This window comes from Drosophila erecta, unplaced genomic scaffold (assembly GCF_003286155.1).
Source record: "Drosophila erecta strain 14021-0224.00,06,07 unplaced genomic scaffold, DereRS2 tig00000000-arrow-pilon, whole genome shotgun sequence".
Taxonomy (NCBI): domain Eukaryota; kingdom Metazoa; phylum Arthropoda; class Insecta; order Diptera; family Drosophilidae; genus Drosophila; species Drosophila erecta.
Window position 1 is genome coordinate 11590833 of NW_020825194.1, and position 20739 is coordinate 11611571.

A 20739-nucleotide genomic window follows, 5' to 3' on the forward strand; every position below is an offset into this window, starting at 1 on the left:
GTGATTGTCACTTGCTTGGGATATGTGAAAATGCAATTCAATGTATTTCGATGTGAGTTGCCAAGGTTTTTAAATGCTGTAGAATATTTTGCATAATATTCGGAGCGCTCTTCACTTGCTTACACTTTTGCAATAAATTTTTGATCCGACCATGAGTCACCATGTTGCCAAATTGACAGCGCATGTGAGGCAGATGTGACTCTGCTCGGCAACTGATTCGCATGCATGTCAGAGGTCCTTGGACGTGTTCCTGTGCCCAAGTTGGCCACTTGTCTGCTGGGTGTTAAGCGACATCAAACAGTGCTTTTACCCCTTCGGCGCCTCTGTGGTGGCGCAGGAAGCGGGTACTGTGGCACGATTGGAGGACACCACAGGCGTATCCACAACAGCGAAAACTGGTCGAGGTGGCGTTATCCTGGCGGCCACGTAGATGACATACGACTTGTCTGCGGCGATTACCAAAACGGAAGGACGATGGCCTGGTGGCAATGGCAATGTGGCAAGGTGGGTGGCAGGATAATGGGGACAGCCCACCCACTTGACATGTCGAGGCCATTTTGGGCAAGAGCTTTTCAATAACAAAATTTGCATATTGCCTGGGCAGCCACTGCAAATAATCTTGGACGAAAAAGTTAAGATAGTAGTTGAAATTCAAGTGGAATGTGTGACAAACTCATATAGATTTGTATCTCTTATAATATGATACATTTTTGCATACATAAGTGCAATAAACATAGCAGTACTGATCTAGTTTTTGGCAGTGTATTTGTGTCACACCAAATAAGGGGTCTGAGTGTTTGTCCTTTGGGGAGCATTTAACTGGTTTTATGCCGTCGCGACGTGGTAATGTTTTGCAGTCAGCTTAAAGTGCGGCAATAGAAGCGGCCCAACATGAATTTCAGTCGAGAGTATCTATATAAGAGCATGAAAACTTTCCAACCGAACTCGACCCGCACTCATGGGCATTTTTTGTTCGAAAGAATTTCTATCTGTGCCCATTTATCGAGTGTTTTCTATTGTTCTTTATTTTTTCGCTTTGTGCGTGGTACGTGCTTGAACTACAAAACTCTAGATTTCATTTCATATATGTATCTACATACATATATAAATTAGGCACTCCTCACCCCCCTCGCGTTGCAATTGAGTTTCTAGCAAAGTGCGTTCATGTGTTTGAGTTATGGTGCGCATGCGTGCCACTTGGAAAATGGGAAAGGGAAAATGGAAATGCCCTCGGAAATGCATCCATGTCTATAGATAGATTTTAGCTGTCTAATGGAAACGACCTTAGGTAACATATTTGGGTCAGCCGAGCAGGATGGATTAAACTCGGGGGCAGACCCAACCAGAATTTGGTGTTTCTTGAAATTCGATATCTCGAGATCAAACCCTTAAAACCAAGGTAATAATGGGGAGATGTGACAAACGATAATGGGATCTTAAGCCAAAAAGGGAGTAAGGTAAGATCTTTTGATCGGTATGACCAAGGGAAGCAAGGTCCCGAAAGGAAAGCCTTCGCTTCAATGCATAATATTTTGGACATCAGCTTGTAATTTAATTCCTCTCATATAAGAAAAACTTATCCTTTTGAAAAAGGATGGCCATGATTTATTTAGCTTGTATAAATCATTTGGTGTTCTTAGTTTTTATGCAATTTCAAAGAGATTACTTTACTAGTACTAAGGCACTAAATCCTTAAAGCTTTACACTTTGACCCCTCGCCATTGTGATGGGCCGCATAAAAAACATTCGAGCATCCTTTCACTTGTCAGGACGTGTTATCCTCAACACACAATGTGGCTCTGTGCGCCTTTCTATGGCCCAGAGCAAACACCTACTCCATTTTCACTTCTTTTTGTATAAGAACGATATGTAAACAGGAAATGGGATACAACAGGATACAGGCTACGGAATACATCCTACACGACTCTTACATCTTGCTGCTATCTGTTCTTTCCGCATGCAAAAAGTAAACACTCTGAAAATGAGTGTGTAATTTTCCAAGGCAAACAAGGAGTGAGGGCATTGAACACGAAGGAAACATGAAGTGCCAAAGGAACTCGGAAAATGCCGACTGACACGTCTCCGGGTTGAAATCATTGTGTCACATTCTAATCACTGTGTGCATTGCGAGTGGCAAAAGTAGAGCAAAGGTGAAGTTTCCTTGAAATCCCTGCCATCGGAAAATGTAAAGTTGTCTGGAAAATGTGGCGTGGAAATGTGAAAAGAAAATCGAGTCAATCGAATTGAAAGGAACAAACGAGTATAATCAAGCAATGCAAATATGATTGAAGCTTCAATCAGCAATCCGAAATTCTCATTTATATTCCTATAACAAATTGTAATCAAGCTTCAGCTTTTGAAAGTTACATATGATTTTAGACTTCCACTATTAAGTATTCACTTCAATTTATTTGCCTAACGAAACGGTCCATAAACCACTACTTCAAATACAAAATAAATTCCAAAGCAATTAGTGTAACTGATTTTAGTATGCACTCAAGACTATACATTAAATTGAGCATTTAATTTTTGTACTCCTTTGCCAAATCGATTCTCCACTCAGCAATTAAATCGCACATACAACTGTTCGACTTAAAACAGATCATAAAACCCACACGACGGCATGGCATTCAAGTATCTCTTTGGAAAAAAGACTCGAAAAGTCCATAATAGTTAATGTTACTCGTTTGTAATGTGTACGAGTATATGCAAACTACGTGGTAACCATCCACACCGCAAAAAAAAAGGAGAACCGCAGACGATTATCGATACCCACGCAATCGATTTAAGTGCAATTTGCATGGCTGCGGTGTCACTTTAGATAAACGCCATGCAAATAATTGATATGGGTTTTGGGGTGCAGTGTTTGGAAAATGCATTCATAATACAGACAGACAAAAAACACTATTATTCTGCTGAAAGGCTCTGTAATACACAGCGTGGGCTTTGATGTCCACACCTTTGATGCATCAATGATTCGTTTGGGGCAGCAAGCCGATCGCAATGAATGAAGTGCAATCTCATGGAATCTCGTTTCTGCCAGGGGAAGTCAAGTGGAAAGTGTATGAAAAACTGAACCCAAATGACCCGTCGCCCCAGCAATAGTAATATACTAGCTTATAATGCATGGGAGAGTTTGGACCCAAAGTCCATCCATCATGTGAGGCCATAATGAACCCGCAGCGAATCATTCACTAGTCGGGAGTTAAGGTTCTCCCTTAATTATGCTGGAATTATTCATACTCACGAAAATGGCCAAAGGGCATGCAAATTGTTTTAAAAGAACGTTTAACTCACCTGCAAAGAGAGGGGGAGAAAACAGAAGCAAAATGTTAAATAATTATATAATTATGTGCATTATAACTAATAGTATAAGGGCCCTGCGAAAAAATCCCACATATCATGCATATCAAATTGGTTATTTATTTCTCAAGCCCAAATAAACAGATTATACTCTATTTTGTTTACCAATGAGCACATTGCCGAATTTCAAGTTTTTTTTGCCAATGATTCATAGGGTCGCTTGAAACCATCAATCTTTGGCTTTATCTTTGTATTCAAATTTCGATTGGAAAGACGGCCACAAGCGAATCAACATAAATTGCGTACGTATATCTGATAAACACTTTCAATTAGCATTCAAAAAGTTAAAAATAAAAGTTTAAGTTGGCAAAAAAGCGGAACAAATCTGCTAACAGAGTTTAAGATTTTTTTTTTGGTGCAGATGGGGTCTTCTTTTGCCTTTACCCTTCGATGCCTGATGTTTTATTCAGTCGGCTAATGATTTGCATATAAAATTGCTCGTTAGCATGTTTCGCCTGCTTCTGTTTTATTCAGGTTAAATATTATCCACGAAAGTAACTTTCACATGTAATTCTCTTAATTTGCGCGAGACAGGGACCTAAATATTCAAATTTAACTTTGACACTTAAGGCGACTGGGAAATCGTAGACTGTGAAATGAGTCGCATATGTCGAAGAAGTTAACAAAATAAATTTAATAAAATCATAATTAAAAATGGAAATTCAATCAATTCATGAAACATTCATACTCTGTGTCGTCACTGCAACCCTTTTATGAAAATGCAATGACAGAAAATGCAAACAGCGAAAAAGCCAATTACTTTTATCAACCCTTTTATGAAAATGCAATGACAGAAAATGCAAACAGCGAAAAAGCCAATTACTTTTATCAGGGTTCGACAGCTTTTCAATTGTATAAACAAAAATAAAGCTGGCAGAACAGCTGGCAGCCAAAAAATAATATTTATGACAAAAAATCAAACGAATAAATATTTTGCATAAATCGAAACAAAGGAAAAGTATTGTAAATCAAACCGAAAATGGAACAGGAGAAGAAAGAGCTCTTCAATGGACATCAACAGGGAATCAGTGAATCACCGAGTGGCCTTTTGAAAAGAAAATTAATTGAATGCAAATGAGAAAAGATCAAGAAACCGCAGTTACTAAGCCAGGTGTGTCGGATTATGCATGGAATTCGCTGGATACTGCGGTTCTGCCTGATTTGATGTGAGTAGACTGAAGTTATGTCGACTTATGGGAGAGTTACTCATGAATACACAAGAGGTAAAACCTCCTTAAAGGACAGCTACCTAATATATTATTTAAAATATGCCAAGATTTTTTCAGCCCTCCTTCAACTTATATTGTAATTGATTATTTTATTATTTATCTAGTAATCATATGCAAATATTTTCCAGTGTATGCAGAATGTATGTCTTTGCTTTAGAACAGGTTTTTTCCTTATTAATATGAATCAATCGACAAGAATTTCAGACTGGGTGCGGTGTGTGTGCGGTTTGGGGCAGCGTGTCAAGTGAAGTTGTCTTGGGTTTTGTACTCGTATATCCACCAACTGCAACGACACAACTACAAATTGTGGCCATTCATTTCCCAATCAATGCTGCTACTACCTCAAAGCGCACTGTTTGCTTTCTGCCATCGAGTTGGTTTCGTAAGGGGCCAACTCAAAAAAAAAAAATGATTAAATAAACTAAACAAGTCTTGGCCACCACAAAATGCAGCTCTCAACGCATTTTACATGTTTTATTGTGCATTTTTTCGAGTCTTTAAAACTATGCAACTCTTTGCTGAATGAACCACACATATCTTGGCCTGATGGGGTTTTGCAGCAGTCGCAGTCTGAAATCCAGTTTCATGTGCTCTATCTAGATTGCCGCTTTTGATTGCAGATTTCCATTTCAAAATGCTAATAAATCTTGGCTCTTAATAAGATCGTTTTGCGTAAATGTTGTGTGAAATGTGTGTTTTTTGCACTTTTTGCCATGGCTCTGAGAAGTGGAGCAGGTGGAACAAGTTAAGAATTGGAAGGCGAAATCAGGTATTTATGTGTATTAACATAAATTACGAATTTTCACTTTCAAGGTTAATGTTCAGTAAAGCATAATGTTCGTTATAAGCATTTTGATAACATAAATGAGTGAGGGGCTAATGGCTTAATTATATGCCAACGTGACGAAAAGGAAACCCATACCCCTGCCGAAATCCTTTTGTTTTCAATCAAATTTTCACATGAAGCCAAACCCAACCCCTTATGGAAAATCAAGGTAATTACATAGGAATGACTTCATCAAAGTGCAGCCAACGAAAGAAAAATAAAGTTAATTTGAAGCTCACGTGACTAACACAAGACAGAAGCTAAATTAACAATTTTACAGCTGCAGTCGGCGGGCGGGGAAGGTGGAAAGTGGAAAAGGGTTTTCCCCGATTGGAGGCCCAAACAATTAGGCGGCCCAACATGGCAACCGCCTCGGCGGAGATACATAGACATGGATACAGATACAAACGGATTTCCAGGGTGCTGGGTAATTGCCTGTACATGGGAAGGGCCCGTGGCCCCAGCAAAGCCTTGTGTGTATAAAAATCACTCAATTGGCCCCGTCCGATCAATTCAATGCGGTTCATGGCCTCATGACTAGATAACTTTCCAAAGTTCGACTGGCTGGCAGCTGCAGAATAATGGCGTTAAATTACCAATATAAATCAATGGGTTAAACATAACGAAAACCAACACCCGCATCGCTCGATCAACAAGAATACAACGCACACAACAAAAAAGATATAATATTAGGGAGCGGTTTTCTCTGGGGGAGGGGGATCGAAATCTCAAAGTCTCCAAAGGGCACCGGCTATCGTTTACTTAGCCAGCAAAAACCAGTTCAACAACTTGACTTGGATGCTGGCCAAAGACTTTTTCTTTCTTTTGAAGCGAGTTTATTTTTATCTGAGTGAAACTATGTACATGTATAAGACCCGGCTCACTCAATCCTTGGAGAGTTCTTGAGTCTTAGGGCCACGAATCGTGTTTCTGGTTCTGGCTCTCTTATTTTATTTCCAGATCGAACGCCGAGATCGCTTTTTTTAAATTTTTTTTTTACCATTTTTATGGTCGTGTGAAACTGGTTTGTGCTCGATGTGGTGGTAGAGATTCTTTATGGGCCTGCTGTATTTGCTTTTCCAGAAATCGGTTTAAAGGATTTCACAAACTTGAGCAGCGGCGAGCATAAATTGCGGTTTAAGGTGCTTGAAAATGTCTTCATAAATATGGGATATCTGAACTTGGCAATGGCGAAAATAATAGAAATGAACATCTTGTTTATGGGGGGATTAGAACTTGGACCAACTGATTTTTCATAAGTTATGCCTATATTTCCCATGACTGATCATTAGACTTCCACTTTCTATGGCATCCGCATATCGAAGACTATCATAAATAGTCATTAGCAGTGGCATCTAAACGCCATCAGTGAATGCTCATAAAAACGGAGTAAAATCTATGGAATGTGGCCCAGTCAAGTCGGTTAACTATAATCAATACTATATTTTTATTATTATTTGCAGCCATGACTTATGCATTCCAAGCGGCGCTCACAGATTGCTGCAGCTCTTGAGTTCAACACAAAAAGTGAATGCCATTTTATGTCTAGTCTAAGCAATGTCAAGTTTTTTAAGCTGGCTGATCTTCGGTGGAAAATGGAGGGGAACATTTTGAAGCCATCGCTTATGAATTCGATAAAAATATATTTAAAAACTGTACAAAAGAGTTTGAAAAGCCACCTGCTTTTGTGGACTTTCTTCCACGAAATTTCCCTATCTGCATGGCCTATCTGAAATATTTAAAAGCCGTTTCCACATTCATTTTCAGAAAACACACGAAAACCTGAATCAAAGTTTCACTTTCGAAATATTCATTAACTTAACGACTACAAGTTATTGGGTTGGCAGTTTCTTGGCCCATGTTTATTACGCTGCACACGGGTTGAGGTCCTCGACTCACGAGATAGTCCTCTCCATCAACATACTGCAACAATTTGTGGTTTTGTTAATTATCTTGTAGCAGAGCTGGTCATATGGAATTATACACTTTATGTTAATCAACAGTTTCCCTGGACTTCCGTTTGTTTTTCGGTTTTTCCTTCGATTTTATCATTGGCAATTTTTGTGATTGAACTATTCCGGTTCAAATGAAGGGGCTTCGCAGTGTTATCAAACTTTTGGCATCGGTCTAACCATCAATTTGCGCAGTTGAAACCTCAAACTATGTTCGTGGTGTTTTTTTGTCTTTTCTTTATAACCTTTATGGCTGGGGTTTGTCTGCTCATAAAAAGTTTCCTCGTCGTGTTTTTCAATGCATTTTCACTTACTGCAAACTTGGCACTTTTTCCCTATTTGGCCTGGCTTTTTGATGACGAGGTGAGAGTTTTCAAGCAAATAAAGAGTGTAAACAGATTTTGCTTCACTAATGAGCGGCAAAGTGGGGAGCGAAAAAAGGATGGTCTTAAACATATTTTACATGTGTTTCATTAGGTTGATTAATTAAATTGTGTTCACAGATGCCCATTTTGAATTTTCAAGGTAATTAATGAAATTGTTTTCAGAGTTGACCATTTTGAGTTTTCCTGATTAAATTAAATTATTGAACTGGTACACTAAAGGGGAACTTTAATACACGTGTTGATCATTGATTTAAGATTTTTAATTTCTGTTGGCCATCGTTCTATTATATTTTCCTAGCCCAAGGTGACAATTTTGTTCTATTTAATTAGTCTGTTTATTGCTAATGATATCATTTAATCACAGCACTATATATAGCTTTTGGGCATTTAGGCAGCCAATTATGAACTATTAAGGTTGATTCTAGCAGTTCAACAGCTAACATCTTATACAGTGTGTACCCATGCTTAAATAATACAAATATGTGCATATTTTCTTTGCAAATATGCATACAAATATCCATACAAACTCCAAAAACCCTCGAAAAATTCCATGGAATTCCGGTCTTTACCTGTTGCTGAAATGATTCATGGCGAAAATGATTGTTTGGCAGGACGAGCTGGTTGCCCGATGCCGATCCGCTGACTATATCCATATTGAATTGATTAATTTGCGCTTCTAAAGGAGGTTACTGTGGTTGCTGCAGTCGCTGTCGCTGTTGCTGTTGCTATTGCTATTGCTATTGGTAGTGCCACATGTTGCACGTTTGAAATCTCGCTTGCAGAAATGTAAATTCAAGATATTCACAGAAACTGGTTTCAAAGCACTTGGTTAAAACATTTAACTGGCAAAGCACACGAATGACACTTGAATTACATTTTTCTTTGGGGTTATTTTCGTGTAATTTTCGCTTTAGGTATTATTATTCGTGTGGTTTCCTTCCTACATATCTTATTTCTTTGTTTTTCTGCTTAATTAATTGCAGTCGCGAGACGCGCGCGTGACAAACGAAAATCATCGGCAAAGTTCGAAGCGACAAAAAAGTACAGGCGCCCCCAACGAAAACGGACAAATCAAAAGAAACGAGAGAGAGAGAGAGTGGGGGGCGAATATAAAAATATCGAAGGAATCGCCGCGATATTTAGTTGAAAAATTCGTCCGTTAATCGCGTCCACTCGCCAGCAAACGTTGGCCACTTTTGAAATAGACTCAAGAAAGCAAAAGCCGACCGACGTACGTGGAAAACGTTCAGTTCGAAATATGCTCAAAAATGCCCACTCACTAATACCCCCAAAGATGTGTGCGTGCATGTGAGCCAGGTAAGCACACACACTCACACATACACACACCTGCACACACAGGTAGACGACAGAAACACGTAAACTTGTTGCTGGCAACATGAGCGAAAAATGTTGCCCGGCAACTTTTCGCTGGCAACCCGGTTTGAACCTTATTTTATGGGACACGTTTACCACTGTGTGTGTGTGTGTGCATGTGTCGTGTGTGTGTACAGGTGTGTTGTGTAGAGTTTCGGCTCACTCAAAGCGCTCGAATGTGTGGTCAGGCGACAAAGCTACAAAATCTGAATGAGAATGGGCAGCACTGGCAACGGGTTTCGCTTTAAATTCAGACTCCTTTCGTTAACCCTAAAAATTTTGACATTTATATTTTTGAATATAATTTGTAATACTCTGTATAATTTATATTTATGGGAATTAATTTGGGAATCTTGTTCTTTTAAAAAATATCATTTATACATTTTCGACACTTTTTTTAAATAAATAATATTGGAATGGTACACTGTAGGTCCATCCATTTTGGATTAATGTCAAAGGGTTAAACAAGAAATGATTCCTGCATGCACATGTCCCTCTCTTCTTTATTTGCCCCCCTTTTTTGTGCGAAGGAGTTACGCAGTTGTTGTTGCTGTGCAAGTTTGCAATCAAAGATAAAAGAAAAACTTGGCAAAATTCTGATGTTGTTGTTGCAGCAGTGTGAAGTTGGTATTTATAGGAATGCTGGTTGCTGTTGTTGTTGGCAGAGCTGCTGTGAATTCGCAATGAGCGAAATGGTTAAGGAACTAAAAAACAGGTAAAAAGGAACTCAACAGATGGCTTCTGAAGTGCAATGAAAACGCAATGAGTCAACGGCTGCAAGGGCCTTATTCCACATAAATATATGTGTATTCGATTTGCAGTCATGCCAAGGAATTCCATAATCATAATAATTGCAGAAGGAAAAGGGAAAGGAATTTCAAATGACTAGGCGAAGAAAAACTTCAAAGTATTTAACTAATAAAAGTTAAACAGAAGAAATACAAACATTTTTCTTGGACTTTCAATTTGTAAGATAGTTTTAGCTGAAATTATTTAGTGGTAACCCCTTTAAATGCATTCAAAAAATTGGATGAGGTTTGCTTATTATAGTCATGTCCTAACAATAACAAAAGAAAATAATTTTTCAGTTTACTCAAGTGGCTGGAATGAGTGGACAAAAAGTCCAGAGAAATGGTAAAGCAAAAGTGGAAAACCCAAAGACCGATGGGTCAAATAGTTGAGTATTAACCTAGGTCATGCTGCAACTATAAATAAATATGTTGCAATAATGAGTTTCGGAAAATGGGAAGCCAGTACAGACAGTATTTCAATTAAGTTTTTGATTAGTTCTGCCCGATAACGTCCGTCTAGTTTAGTTGTTTTCATTTTTATTTTCCAAATTCAATTACCTCAAACTGCTTTTTTGAGGCGCTGATTTTTATCTAGCAGACGGGACTTCATTAATGACCTGGCTTATGTGAAGCAATTACCCAAAAACTTAATGCACTGCTATTACTTTATGTCTCCGTATTTTTTTTTATTTTCTTTGAGCGGTCGAGCACGTGCAACATTTGAAATGGTCGGTGTGTCTTTATAATTTTTTTCGTTGGCATTTTTTGTTGTGTTTTGACACAATTATTGCTCTTACGAAAAAGCTGAAGTCGGTGACTACGCCACCTGGTGGCTACTGCCGGTCATTACGAACTTTGGGGCGGGGGGAGTGGCAAATGGGGGCTTATCCACAATAGTCTTGCAATTGGATAATTTGATTTGTACCCGAGAGCGCGCTGCACTGCCACTACACTTTCCGAAACTTTTGCCACGTTTTTAAACACATTTTTGAATATGAATTTACAAAATGTAAAATCAATCATCTAATTATGTTATGTTTATAGGAAACCGATAATAGGTAGAAAAAGTTGTATGTCTAAATAATATAAGTTTAGTTTTTAGTTTTTAAATAAAGTATGTTTTCAGGTAAGTGTATCAAATTTGTATTTTTTTATTGCTGCGCATGCATAAAGTTTCGTGGCCCGTAATTGTTGGCCAAATATATTTTGACCTGGGTGGGATTTACAAAAAAATGTTGCAATAATTGTATCCGAAGGCTTGAATCATTTTTAATAATATTCTTTAAATGTTTTTCTTTAGCTGAACATATATTTAATTTCTTGCTATTTCCCTTCAACTCTTGAAAATACTATTTTATGCACAGTAGGGTCTCTAATAATATAATTTCGACTTATAACTAATAAGCTGCCAGACTTTATTAAGATCTCACACAGTTTCCCCCCTTCTTTCTTGATTGAGTTTATTCTGGCTTGCATTTTCAATAAGCTGCAGCAATTCGTCTTCAAAAATATCTTGGCACGTGACTTGGAATACAAAATTAAGACAAAAAGAAAAAATAAACTGTCGGCAAAGGAAAATCCGTAGAATGTTTTACACAAGTTACTGGCGCAACTTTCTTCGCTTCCCCAGCGGAACCACAGAAAGATACCACAAAGTAGGGGAATGGGTGACGAAGTCGTGTTTCATTCGATTTACGAGCCACTGCAGCCAAAGGGGAAGTCCCCAGGCAAACTTGAGCTGCATCGCAATTGTTTTTACTTTTTGTTTGCTTTGCATATGGAAGTCACACTGTACGCCTTTTCCCTGGCAAATGAATTTATTCGCCTGTATTTTTGCTTAAATTTCTTAACCCTTTCGACCTGAGTCTGAAGCTAGAATTTAAAGAGACAAATGTATGCTCATTTCGCATCAGTTTCCAACAGCAATTTATTTCGTTTCATTCGGGTTCTAAATGATTTTATACACACGGCGGAAGTTGAGTCATGGGTGTAGGCGAAGTACATTGGGTTTGAGCTGATAAAACGTGGCTTTTGAATTAAACTATTGAACTTTCTTACATTTTTAATCACTTTTCCTATCCACATATAATGAAAAAATATAATATTATTATTTGTTTTTATTCTTCGCCCACTTTGTAAATACTACTGTTAGCCATATTCGCCCACTGTTTTGACCACGTTTAAAGGCACAATCAACGCAACCAATTTCTCAAACTCAAGTGCTCCTCAGAGTCCGAATCTGGAGTCGAAACAGAAGCGCATAAATTGCGCCCCAGGCGAACGTAGAATTAAGCCAAAACAAAAACTATATATCCACTAATGACGATTGCGAAAGCGAACCAGAAAAACAAAAGAATAAAATCAAGCCGAGAAAAAGACTATATCGTCATGGAAGCCTGAGCAGCAGCGGGCTAAAAATGCATAAAATGGTCACAAAAGAAAAGGGCCTGAAATGAAAGAGGTAAAAGGAACCGCAGCCGAGCTTTGACTTTGAAAATTTTTCGGGAAATTGAAAGGCCGGAGTGAATATCATTTCGGGGCAGGTGTGTTTGAGGATGCCAAATTAGCAGCTACCGTCTGTCCAGCCCCTCCAACCCCAACTTCCTTCGCCTTTGCCAATCTCTCACCTCGTTTATTTCTTCATCCCATTTCCATTAAGGGCCCCAAGCGAAATTTTGAACGTCATTAATTTTAATTTTTGCGCAGACGCACCCAAGGGGCGGTAGGCTTCACTGCCTCCATTCTGGACACTGCAGACAAGCCACGAGTGATGACTGATGATGACCTGGCGGAACGGCCCACATCACCTCCATACATCCACAAATGTAATTAAGGTGGCCACATGGAAAAAGGTGCCACAACGACAATTGAAAGTGTTGCAACGCAAGTTGACAAATTTCGATGTTGCTCAAGAGCAATGCAATGTGGTGATTGATGGCCGAGGTGGTGAATACCAAGCAATGTGAAGAATTTTGAAACTTCGATATCAAGAAATTTTTCTTAAATGTATTTGGTATGTGGAGTGAAATACCCTAGTAACGAATGACATGTGCCGTTCGAAGTTCGTAAGGTAAATCATATTTATATTTTCCGCTTAATTAAGTAGAGCTCAAGCCTTATAAACGAATTAAGTAGTATTTACGGTGGAGAATTAAATAATTCGTAAAGCCTGTCTTTATGCCTGTCCTTTTTTTCTGTGCTACCAGCGGACCGTGTGGCCTAATGGATAAGGCGTCGGACTTCGGATCCGAAGATTGCAGGTTCGAGTCCTGTCACGGTCGAAAAGTAATCTTTTTTTTTTAATCTTATATTCAATCTCATTTTATGAAAATGGGATTAAAGGGCATTTGGTTTTGTAGCTCACCTTCTTGAAGCGCCTTCGCTGCGATGAAGAGTGCGTCGAAGCAGTTTCGAGCAGGTTGCTGGTGTTATCCCCATCCCTTTTGCCCAGTGCCTGGAGAAGATCGTCAACGTTCCGTATATAGGGACGATCCCGATCACCGACGCGTTCCCTTTCCTTATCGCCACCCCCTCCACCGCCGCCCATGCAACTGGTTATGCTCCGATTGCCCACACTATTGCTCCGGGATCGGGATCTGGTCTTTTGCTTGCCCAGCCAGTAAACCTGATTTGCCAAATTTATTTCCGCGGCTGCTGCAGCCTTTCTTCTGCCCAATTGTTGTTGCTCCTGCACCTGTTGATGCTGCTGCTGCTGTTGTTGCTGCTGCTGTTCATTGGCCAGATATTCGCCGGCTATATGAACCTTGGGTGCACTAACCAACTGCAGGCCAGTGGCGCCGAATTGCTGAGGGAACTCGTGCAACTCGAGGGGGAAACGGGGATCCATGGTTTGACCCGGTTGACGCGGGTACATATAGCCGTCGCGCAGAAACATCTTGCTGGTGGTATACACCCTATCGTTGATTTGGTACACACCACTCGAGCCGGGACCCTCGCCGCCGCCAATAATTCCGTTCCGGACATAGGCCGTAGGGCGATAGCGAACCAGCGGGTTATAAACATTCGATTTGGGGGGTTTCGTCTTGAAACTGCGACGTCGCGTGCTGCTGGGCTTCATATTTTTGTTGTATTTAATATTTCGCTTTTGGTCGTTTGTACTTTCACCCCTCGATAACAGTATGTGTTTTGCTTTACAGAAAATCCACCCTTGTGCTGTGGGTTGCGTGCGCACGTATCAAATGTTTTCGAGTTTAAGCCTGCTTGGAACAAGCGACCGTGTGGCCTAATGGATAAGGCGTCGGACTTCGGATCCGAAGATTGCAGGTTCGAGTCCTGTCACGGTCGACACTAAAGTAATTTTTTTTTTTTTTTTACTTTTTTGTAAGAAAATTCTTACTTTCTCAAAAAAAACTAAATATGCTGCATTTTAATTTGGTAAAGTAAATCCACATAGGCAAAAAAGTTAAATAATACACTTGACCAATTTTACATTAAATCTACACGGTTTTTTTGATTACTCGTACAAATAGTACAAGCAAAATTAGCTTTGCGTTAAGAACTTTCTTAATAATAAATACATACAAATATGCATTATTGATTTTCAGCAAAATAAAAACAAATTACAATTGACAACAAAATTGTCGAACGCTTAGACAATTTTGTTCATTCCACAATTTTGTCGATCGCTTAAACAATTTTGTTGTCAAACGTAATTTTCTCCCGCCGCAAAGTATGCTACAATTATGGTTATCACAGGCTATTTTATTAGCAGCGCACCAAAGTAGGCAACGTTTGTGTTTTTATAACGCCGAAGAGATGACAGAAAAAATAGATAGACCCTATGAACTATATTGAAAATAACCGATTTTTTGAGGTTTTTACGCGACCAACACGTTCGGCACACTGCACGTTCGATTTTCCACTGCAATTGTTTGATTTTATTGCAACAACTTTTTCTGCTCTTCTGTTGTTTGCTGGAAGGCACGCACTGCCAATCCAATTAGCCGGGGTTCACCTTTCGAGCCGTCGTCTTTGCGCAAGGTAAATTGTTTTTCGAACCCAAAGTATTGACACAGTTTTCGAGTCACTTGTTTTGTTAGACACATTCGTCTTCCTGAACTGTCACCGAGCTGTCATATGGGCATGGCAGAATAGGCAGAATGGAGAATGGAGAATAAAGGGAGAGCCATGCTAATCTGTCAACTCTGAGTTGGTTAATTAAAGACTGATTTGGCAAATAATTGTGGCTTAGCCCTGCTCGACCCCAATACCAATTTACAAGCTAAAAACATTGCGAAAATTCAAAGGTACCCCGATTGGGTCAATGAATGTGCGGTCTATTGAACTTTTGATAGTATTATTGACGCCCCTTTTTCGCTTAATGATTGCGAATTGAGTTCAGCCGTCGGAAAATACTTTCAAGGTTACGTTATAGGAATCTGTACAACATAATATGCTTTTTTTTATAATAACCAAATTAATAGTTAGAAACTCTGTTTGTTGAAAAACGTGTTCAAGACACTCCCTCTAAGTGCACATTTCTCTTAATTTGTATATCAAATTTTTCCCTTTATTTTATCACTTCTGTCTGCACTTAATTCAATAGCCCTTCTCAGTTTCAATCGGTCAACTTCGTATTAATTCCACCTTATCTATTTAAGGTTTGTCTTTCTAACACTTCCGCCTACGAAAATCGTTTATTTTTTGTGGGATTTCTTTTCGTTCGAAACGCGACGAGGTTCAAATACGAACTAAACTGAAATGGATTCAATGAATGTGAATAGCTATCGGACACGAGCACATTTTCCAATGGATAACATTTCCAGCTGGAGGAGAATACAAGAACAAAAGCGATTGCGATAAAGCTTGGACTGAGCTGAGCAGAGCACAAGTGAAATGAGACGAAATGAAGGGCTTAAGCCAAACAAATACACCCCCTAAAAGCTTTGATTGTGGACTGGGGCGGATGTTTAGGGGGAAAACAAAGAATGAACAAGTTTAAATGATTTACCTGCACTTAATTAAAAGCCAAACACATATATTTGATATAAAGAAAAATACACCAAATAGAAGATCTATTATTTTTGAAATGCTTTGAGAAAGGCTATTTTATTTTGAGAGGCCCCCAATATTTGTATTTATATATTTTCTCTATTTTGCCAATTCCCAGGAAATATATATATTTTGCTGGCATAAATCATGGTACTTACAAAGAATTCATCCTCGATGACGGGATCGGCCAGCATCTCAATAGCCTCCGTCATGGATCTGCAGGTGCGATTCGTGTTCTTCTTCTTCTTGAGCTTCCGGCCCAAGGTGGCGGCATCGCTGAACCGATGGAGCAGCTTGTCCCGCTTCCGAACCGCCAGCGGACTGGTCGTCGAACTGGCGTGACACAACAGCGATCCATAGCCATTCGTGGAGGATATGGTTCCGGTATTCGCGTAGAAATTCTGCGGTTGATATTGCGCCGGAGCAGTGAGTGTGCTGTTCGAGTCGATTTTCTGTATGAGATTGTACTCGGATTGGGGATATTTGCTGGCCAAATGCGCTACGGAATCCGCTTTGGAGCCCAATTGCGGCTTGGGTGGCGGCGGTGGCGGTGGATCCTTCATCAAGGCCACACGACGGGGGGCGGCGCGGGGTATGGTCGCCGAGTGGGGGGAGGAGGTGACGTCACCGCCATAACTAACAGCCCGACGATTGCGATCGTTTTCCTTTTCCCTGAAAGGAAAGAATTGTAAAATTACACACATTAGAACTTTCAATCTAAGTTTTACTAGATCATTTTGGGTCTAAATATATACTAAACACTATGTAAATCTACCTATAACGCCTCCTCTGCATCGGTGGACTAAAGAAGCAGTTGGGCGACAGGGGTACAAAGTAACCCCATTGGGGATCTCGATCCGGTCCCTCATGGTACACTCCCAACTGGGGCGTCATCTCCCTGGACCGGCTGGATCCGAGAACGGGCATGGAAACCCGCTGGGGACCGAAACTCCTGGTGGAGCGATACCGATTCCGATATCTATGACGCTCCAGTGAAGATGTGGTGGTCGTAGCATCCGATTCCAGGGTGCAATCCGAGTGATCCTTGTTCTCCAGGGTGGCATTGCTGCCCAGCTCATCGCAGTCGTCATCCGTGGAACCCTCGGGCACTGTATAGCAGGTATAGTCGAACTGCGACATTTTACAATCTCTTTTTAGTGTCTTTATTTGTTGGGCTTTTCGTTTGCACACACATCTAGTTATTTGGCATTGTCTTTGCGACTCCCACGTAAAATGTTTCAATTATTTAATTAGTCTGCAACTTGTTGCTGTTTTTATCCAAGTGTTTTACTCTTATTTTCCCCTGACAAACGTTAAATGACAATTTCAGTTGGACTGACACTTAATTGCTCCACTCGAGTTTGGCTATGTCTTGGATATTTTCTGGTGGCAAGAGAACATTAGACAGGCCAAGGCATTTATCATGTTCACCCTCTGGACAATCGTGCTTCCTGCCACAAACAAAAAAAGTCAGGGGTTGGTATGTCCAGTGGGTACAATTAAAAGTCGTTTTCGGCGTTTGTCGAAAAGTTGGCCTAATGAGGTGTTGAACGGAAGACGTTCTAGTTATGATATTTAAGTTGGCCACGACTTTTCACAGACAATTTACTTTTGGTCCAAGCGCAAGGGAAATCGGTGGGAAAGCTTTAAAGGCATTTTACGAAAGTAATTATAAATTTTTGAAGAATAACTTGTTCTTTTCGGAATCTCCATTTTTAATATACTATATATACACAACAACAGCTAGAAAATTTGCAGGCAAAAAGTTCATTACCAATTAATGGGGTGAAGAGGGAAAGTGTCGACAGTGAAATCCATCAGCATTGCAATTAAAATGTCAAACAAGGAAACGACTGAGTGGCAGACTCCCCTTTAACCTGCACTTCCTATATACCAAACCAACCCCCCAAAAAACTCGACATTATTTGCCTGCTGTACGCAGCTCTCTTTAAAGAGGCTCCATCGTAATGATGATGCAAAAAAGTGATCCCTGAGGGGAAAATGGGTGATTGGGGGTCCAACTGGAGAATTCACAGACAGCGACACGCCGGATGTGAAGATTACAACGGATTTGGTTTGCTACTTCTGCAGTTGTTTATATTTATTTTATTGTGGCAATTATTTTCCTCTTTGCAGCATTGAGTTGCATATTGGCGAAATAAAACGTGATTAATGGCAAACGAGAGAAATGGGGGAACAACCGGATAGGCGAACTAAAATTTTTTTGATTACTTAAAGGAAAATTAGCAAACGAGACGCCAGTGTTTATGGAAATGGAAAAATCAGTCACAAAAAGGTTGCAAATGGCTTTTATAAATATTTCTATTATTTTTGCATCACAATATTTATATTTTCTTCTACACTGCTCACAGACTCGCTCATAAATCATTCTAAAAATACATTGATTGGGTCAGCGTCTATCCCAGTAATTTCCCAGAATATATGCCAATTTTCCGATTATTATTTACAATTTTGCTTAACAAAATACGAGTGCACACATGAAGAAGTTCGTAGATATAAACTAAGGCCGATAGAAAAGTTCCAAAAAAACGTGATTTTTTTTCATTCCGACTAGAACTTTTCACTTCACGCCGCGGCTGTTCAAAGTAAATGTGCTGACCGCCGGCAATTTCCGAACTGATTTCGAATAGAGCCACGGAAATCTCGTAGCCGCCGTGGGGCATCAGAAACAAATACAACCCTCTCGGACGGAAACATGCGCGACAGACTCGAAAATCGTCGACAACACTGAGAAAATTGGGAGAGTGAGTTTTTGGCGGATGGAGAAGAGGGGCGGCGGGCGGAAGACGTCAAGCGGAAGAGAGTGCGCCAAATAAGAACAAACATTGTGTTTGACTAAATTGCTTAATATCGGGGGACCAAAATAAAAGCATCAACGAAGAGCGGCGGACAAAGGGAAAAGAAGCAAGTCAGACGAAAATATTAGCTTGGAAAAGAGACTTGCGACTGAAAAATACCCTTTAATAGTTAATGTAAGAAAAATGTAGGGTTCGTTTTATTTATAATTTAAATGGCAGAAAACAGCCCTTTAATATCTATAAATCTATGACTATAAAATTTATTAAATATGTAATAATAAATAATAATTTCATTTAGATAACAGAGACAAAAAAATGTATTTCAATCATTCTATGAAATTTATGGTAGGGTGTTGTATGTGTCAGCCAAATTTTGGTCCGAGGTTATATACCTTCTCAAAGGGTATACGAGAGTCGAAAGCATTCTCTGTGGAGACAATTCCCTGGATAACGAGGTGCAACACCCAAAGTTCCCATATGCCTGCGAGTCTTCGTGTGTGAAATGTCATGCAAAATAAATGTCAGCCGCTTAAAAATTAGTCCCTCTCTCTTTCTTTCGCTTTCTGCAGCTTGTCTTCTCGCTCAGAGCAGCATTAAATTGCCGTGACTCTTCAGAAAAATTGAAAAAAAAAGTTAAACTGTCTGTTGTTATTGGTGTTATTAAAAATAAACATGGATGAAGTGGTGGTATTGCTGGGTGCCACCAAGAAAACGCAACATTTCCACTTGTCACGCATTTATTTCCCCATTTTCCATGTCCGAAAATGTGTGTCATTTGGGCCAAGACGACGTCTGCGGCTTTTATTGACATCTGTCTGATTGTTCACTTTTCTGGCAATTGGTAAGATTTAATGAAAGGGAGCAGTGTACCCGGTTCGATTGAAAGTTCTATCAATTACACTTGTTAATTAAAGTTGGGTGTGGATTAGCCCGCATTGCGAGTGTTTCCCCGAGGGTGTGTGTGTGTGTGTAAGTGTGGCGGTGTTTTGATAACAATTGCATGACTGCCGCACAAATGCAATTAAATCAGTTCTAAAACGGGCGTGCTGGCTACATGGAACTTAAGTCCAATTGCCCGAGAGCGTTAAATTAACAATGCAGGCAGCAAATGGAACCAAATGGAATGGCATCGATCGACCAGTATATATATATACATATATATATATATTATTTTATAAATGTGCATGTGGGTTGCGAACGGCGCAGAATTAATTAAAGCACTGCAGGAGGGGCGAAAAAAGTAGATCTTTAAGATAACAGAGCGGGAAATCGTGCTATAAATAAATGCAGCCAAAGAGAGTTGCATAAATCAAAGATATATATTTTTGGGGCTCTGGCTTGGGTTAATGTGTGGAAAAGGAATGCGGCAACGAAATATTTGTAAATAAAATAAATGTGTTTGTATGCTTGTCTATTGCATGGTAAATAACATAAACATCTTGTTTCTCATGTGAACTAATATCGGAATGATTAATCACAAATTTCTCGTTTATATAAAATGTTAATGTCGTCCCCTTCTAATCGCAATATTTAAACCACTTGACATCGCTTACCTTTCTCGACCCCAACCAAGCCAACTTAAGTCGGGCGGCAATTTTAAAATGTGTTTAATCGATTCGATTAGTGTCACTCTGGGATTAATTGAATTAAACTGCACGTCGCGGTCGCAGACGTTGCACTATGAAAGCTATGTTAAGTGTAATTACAATGCACAAGATGTCAAATGATTTTAACCTCTTACCACAAAAAAGGGGGGACAAATAAAGTGAGAGGCAGCAGCATTTTCAGGGAGCTTCAAGACAAAGGAAAATTTTTAAAAAATAGATGGCCAAGGCTCAGATAGTGTGATTAAGTAGCGCTGACAGTTCATATGATAGACACTGGCACGTGGTCTTAATTTAATTTCTGACCGAGAAAAATGATAATTAATTATGAAAATGTAGTGGACATTTGTAATGTGGCGTACATATGGATATGCAAACAGGTT

The 20739-nt window shown here is 39.6% G+C and overlaps 1 protein-coding gene and 2 non-coding genes across 13 annotated transcripts in view; 2 read left to right on the forward strand and 1 right to left on the reverse strand.

Moving 5' to 3' along the window:
- Positions 1-20739, reverse strand: part of LOC6552588 (tight junction protein ZO-1) — an 87603-nt gene that overhangs the window by 24690 nt on the left and 42174 nt on the right. For 7 of the 11 annotated variants that reach the window (XM_015154548.2, XM_015154540.2, XM_026981907.1 and 4 more), the window contains exon 3: positions 16092-16605. In XM_015154548.2, coding sequence (XP_015010034.1) covers positions 16092-16605 — 514 coding nt within the window. Of the gene's footprint in view, positions 1-8325; positions 8995-16091; positions 16606-16708; positions 17237-18401; positions 18674-20739 lie in introns of those variants that run through there. The other 4 variants (XM_026981952.1, XM_026981909.1, XM_026981913.1 and 1 more) reach the window with 4 other exon arrangements.
- Trnar-ucg lies at positions 13130-13202 on the forward strand. The gene has a single exon. It is a non-coding gene; the product is annotated as a tRNA-Arg (tRNA).
- On the forward strand, positions 14154-14226 carry Trnar-ucg. Its single transcript has one exon. It is a non-coding gene; the product is annotated as a tRNA-Arg (tRNA).